This window comes from Littorina saxatilis, linkage group LG5 (assembly GCF_037325665.1).
Source record: "Littorina saxatilis isolate snail1 linkage group LG5, US_GU_Lsax_2.0, whole genome shotgun sequence".
In the NCBI taxonomy this organism is placed as follows: domain Eukaryota; kingdom Metazoa; phylum Mollusca; class Gastropoda; order Littorinimorpha; family Littorinidae; genus Littorina; species Littorina saxatilis.
Genome location: NC_090249.1, coordinates 50,095,128 through 50,100,127, shown reverse-complemented (window position 1 = coordinate 50,100,127; position 5,000 = coordinate 50,095,128). Strand labels below are relative to the sequence as shown.

At 42.6% G+C, this 5,000-nt stretch overlaps 1 protein-coding gene across 1 annotated transcript in view; it reads left to right on the top strand.

Annotated features, from left to right (window-relative positions):
* LOC138967378 (ankyrin repeat domain-containing protein 29-like) overlaps positions 1–5,000 on the top strand; it is a 44,564-nt gene that overhangs the window by 27,243 nt on the left and 12,321 nt on the right. The window contains exons 3-5 of the mRNA XM_070339913.1: positions 939–1,037; positions 3,263–3,361; positions 4,958–5,000. The exon at positions 4,958–5,000 is cut by the window's right edge and continues 155 nt beyond it. Coding sequence (XP_070196014.1) covers positions 939–1,037; positions 3,263–3,361; positions 4,958–5,000 — 241 coding nt within the window. The remainder of the gene's footprint in view (positions 1–938; positions 1,038–3,262; positions 3,362–4,957) is intronic.

The window sequence follows — 5,000 nt, the reverse complement described above, 5'->3', positions numbered from 1 at the left end:
GTGTGTGTGTGTGTGTGTGTGCGAATGAGTGACAAGTTCCTGTTACACTGACTGTGTCTGTCTCGGACTACAGGGTTTTAATTGTTTCTTTCTTCTTCTTGTTTACATTTAGTCAAGTTTTGACTAGAGCAAAAGATGTGCATGTAGCAAGATTTCCAAATATTTGTTGGAGTGACTTCTCTGCCATGGTCGTTGAAGGAGGTTTGATTGACTGTCCGAATGAAAGGAGAGAGATGAGAGTGTGGGCAGAGTGGGATGGTATGTCATCTTTTGTTCAAATTGTAAGCCAAATACTTACGGTGCTTATGATACTACGTAGGGCTGCTTGAGATGTTCAGCAAGACCCACCGTACCAAACTCAACCCAAAGAAATGTTCAAAAAGAAATGCTTGTTTGTAAAATAAGTATCCTCCAAGTAGGAAGAATTCAGTAAGAATATATCGTCGGAAGGTTGAAGGTTCATGTACATATCATGTGTCAGTATTGGTTGTTTTCTTAGTTGACACTTTTCCCCTGCCTTTCAATGCATACACTGAGGACATATCATATATTCACAACAAACACTAAAGTGCTGATACTCTGAAGGTTTTATTCTGGGACATCCCCCGGACAAGATTTTTAGCCTTTTAAAGGAGATCAAGATTTTTTTTTAACAAGATTTATAGTAAACAATTAAGGCTGAAAAGATGTGATTATTTTTAAACCTTCTTCACTTTACTGTGTAGACCACTATGTAGACCACCACGTAAACTGAGGAGAAAAAAAATGGAATTGTTCCCAAAAAGCCAAATAGGTTGGAGTGACATCGAAAGCCACCAACCAACCAACCAACCAACCATGCCATTCACAGCTTCACGCTTGTGCGATAGGTCAGCATTGGAGAGAGGTCACACAACATCATAAATGACATTGTCAATGTGTTTGTTACTATGTTACAGGAAGGCACGACCCCGCTGATCCTTGCCGCTGCCAACAACCACGTGCAGTGTGTCCGAGAACTGCTGGACCAGGGAGCTGACCCCAGCGCAAGGAGACTGGTAAGACGGCATCTACAACTACATACTTAGGGGGTAGCACCGCAATGCAGCTTTGCTGAAAGCAACTGGCTGCACACAATGCGTGTAGGAAATCCTGCTTTAAGAAATGATTTCCTGGTAGTTTTCCTATTTTTAAAGCCATTCGAGGTGTCAAAATCATAGAGCAAAACTTGAAAAAGTCAGAGCTAGTCCCCAGGCAGATTTGTCTGATTTCAAACATCATCTACATTCTTCACTGTCGAGTCTCTTTGCCTGCAGCACGTTGCAGGCTGTATCCAGCATGCGATTGTACACAGTCGACACAGAAGAGAGGGTTTATTATGAGCTTTTATGGTCAGCTGCTTCACAGTTATTTGGCATCCGGATGTACACAGCGACCTGGAATTCAATTGTCATTCAGTGATTGTATAAAACAAAACTAAAGAATTTTTAAAAAACTTTGAGGGCTCAATGCGGTGTACTGGACAACACATGGAATGTATTTAAGGTTATGTGAACTGATCTGCTGCACGATTGCTATGAGCTTTATACAGCCTAAAAAAGCCAGTTGCATGCAGAAAAGTGGAGTGGTGTAGCAGGCCCTTAAAACCAGATATATATATATATATATATATATCCACATCACTTTGCCAACTCCATCTCAAGTTAAACATTGTGCTGTGTGTTGGTGACAACACTTGCTTTACTGCCAGCTCCGCCCTATTCTCTGTCCCCACTGGCAAGTGTTACAGTCAAATAAAGATGGCGAGAAAGTGAAGATCACAGGGTTGTGAGGACAGTCAGGACTGACTGGAGCTGTCTGTGATGTACCTCTTTCATCTTGCTTTCTTCTCCTCCTCCTCCTCCTCCTCCTCCTCCTCCTCCTTCTAATCCTCCTCCTCCACCTTCCCCTTCCAGCTACTCATCCTTTGGCAAATGTTTCCTCTTCCTCCTCCTCCTCCTCCTCCATCCACCCTCCCCTTTCCTCCCATTCCTCTGACTCTAAAGCCTATCCTAAATTAAGCCCGAAGTCGACTTCATGAAAATTTGTTTACCAAAACTCAGTGCTAAAACTTCGTGCGGCCAGCTTGGAGAAGTACACTTCATGTAGTCGAATTAGTGACAAATTACTGTTACAGTCAGGTAAAGATTGGTAGAAAGTAAAGACCACACGATTGTGAGGACAGTCTACCTGGCTGGACTGATTGGAGCTGTCTCTGATCTACCTCTTTCATCCTGCTTTCTCCTCCTCCTCCTCCACCTCCTCCACCTCCTCCTCCCCTTTCCATCTAATCCTCCTCCTTTGGCACATGTTCCTCCTCTTCCTCCTCCTCTTTTGGCAAGTGCGTTCTCCTCCATCCACCCTCCCCCTTCCTCCTATCACTCTGACTCTTTGCTTAGGCGGTCGCTTCATGCGGTGACAAATTACTGTTCACACAAGTCATACAATTGCAGTGGCCCCTGTTTTTTTTTTGTTTTTTTTTAATGACCTCCAAGTGCATGAGAAAAGTAGGTCTAACAGAGGATCTTAAATGAGGGTGAACATTTTCAGGCTTGTTTCTATCAGTTGCCATAAAATCATGGACATTTTAGTAGAATAATGTGTTTTTTCTGGAAGGATAGCATGACTAATGGTATCTTCTTCACCTGTTCACAGCTTTAACTATTTGTTGCTATGCAATGTTTCTGTGGAGAAAACGGGGTGGTTTTGGGACGGGGCTACAGGAGTAGGATTACTTTTTTCATCATGTGAAACAATGAAAGATAGAATTGTGAAATGGTGTGCCTAGAACTCACTCTGTCTGCCTATGCAGGGCTAAAAGGCAAGGAATTCTTTAAAGGCCCACTCGGCCTCATGAAAACAGTTTGTCTCACACACTGTCTCAGATCAGGTTAGGCTTTAACATGGGATAAGACCATCCCTCCACTTAGTCACATACCAACAAATCAACACCCAGACTGCTTGCTGTGGTGAGTTGGAAGTTTTTGATGAATTAATTTTAAAAAAAGGCACCAGTCGGCCTTCAAGCCTTTCATTAATTAGGCGAAGTCGACTTTGCAAAGTTTATTTTACAAAGCTTGCTGCATGAAGCTTTATGGCATTGAGTCATCGGTAAAAACACTTTGCGAAGTCTTCTCGAAGTCGAACTTCGGGCTTAATTAAGGAGAGTCTTTAGAAATGAAAGTGTAAGAAGATATGAAACAAAACAAATCACTTGATCTTAATGCCATTCTCTGTGTTTCAGACGGGAACCTCTGCGTTGTTTTTCGCTGCTCAAGGCGGTTTCTTGGAAATTGTCAACATTCTGCTGGAACATGGGGCAGCCATTGATCTTCCCAGTTATGTGAGTTCAGTCTCTCCTTTTTCTGTTTATTTAAATACACACTTACATACACACTTTTGTGCATATAATGTTGTGATTACTTTGGTTTTGGGGAAAGCTGACATAAACATCATGGAATATTTCTCTTGGTTGAAAGAAATAAGAAATCAAAAAGGTTGAGTTATTGGAACATGTAATTATAGACACAAAACCAAACATTCGCAAGAACTTCGACCTATTGGTCTTTAAAGTGGACGCACAAGTGACACAACAGACAAAACATGATGGTAAGTGACTTATCTGTGATTGTTGACATTTTCAAAATGACCAAAGCAAATCTTTTTTTTTTTAACTTTTCAAATAAGGAGTCAAAACTTTGTAGTCAGAGCGTGTGTGTGCATTCATTTGCACAGCCTGCCGCTGTGTTGTTCAGTGGCTTATTGGCCTGTTCTTTGTTTCTCAAGGCTTACTACAGGTGCATCGTGCACAGTGTCATGTTAGAGTGAGGAACGATACCAGCGAGTGTTGCAAAATGAAGACGTGCAGTAGAGAAGCAATGATTTCCTGTACATGATGAGTGAATGAATCTGAGGCTACATGCCTGACATCTTGACAACAACACTCCTACATCAGTACATGCCTCACAAAGCCATATGGGGTTTGTCAGACTAAAGTTCCTTTCTTAAACTTCACAAGAAATAAAAGAGTACCGTACTTTCCGGGTCATAAGGCGCGACTTTTTTCCTCGAGTTCGACCCCTGCGTCTTGTATAACGAAGCGTCTAATCCGTGTATGAAATACGAAAAAAATCAAAGAGACCGCCTGAGTACCAGTCAAACAACTTGTGATAATGCATGTTTCAGCTACTAGGTACTGCCCTGGCCAAGTTTCCTCGAGCTCTCAAGCCACCCAGCTATCACAATGCCTGCCTTTGATCTGGCCGCACACACAGAGCACACATAATTATTTCCACTCTGTTAAACTCCGTCACTGACCGGTCACTGACCCGGTGCAGGAAGTATTTCCTCTCTCAGATATGACAGGGGAACCACCTCTCATGGCAAAAACTGGGTCATTGACCCCTGGGAAGAAGGTCGTGTCTATAAACAAGGCCACCCAGCTATCACAATGTCTTTGATCTCGCCGCACACACAGAGTTCGACTCTGTTAAACTCGGTCACTGACCGGTCACTGACCCCGAAGCAGGAAGTGTTTCCTCTCTCAGATATGACAGGAACCACCTCTCATGGCAAAAACTATAAACAATGGACCTGGCTTTGATCTCGCCGGCTTATTTTCATTCTTCCACTACTGGTATACTTTTTCAATTTTGGTGCGCGCTATCGGCCCCCTGCGTCCAATGGGTGACTGGATTACAATTTTTTTTTTAAAAAGAAGGGGGTGCGTCTTAGATAACGAAGCGCCTTCTCACCCGGAAAGTACAGTAAATAGAAATAGATAAATAAAAAAACAATTGCAACCCACTTTGTGTTTTTGTTTTTGAAAGGAACCTTGAAAAGTTTATACATGATGCATGTATATACAAAAACTCAGCCTGAGGTTCAAAGCACCATATAACCACATGACACATTTCTCGATCTCCATACTTCTATACAGGATGGAGGCACCCCACTCTTCGTCGCCTGCCAGTGTAACCATC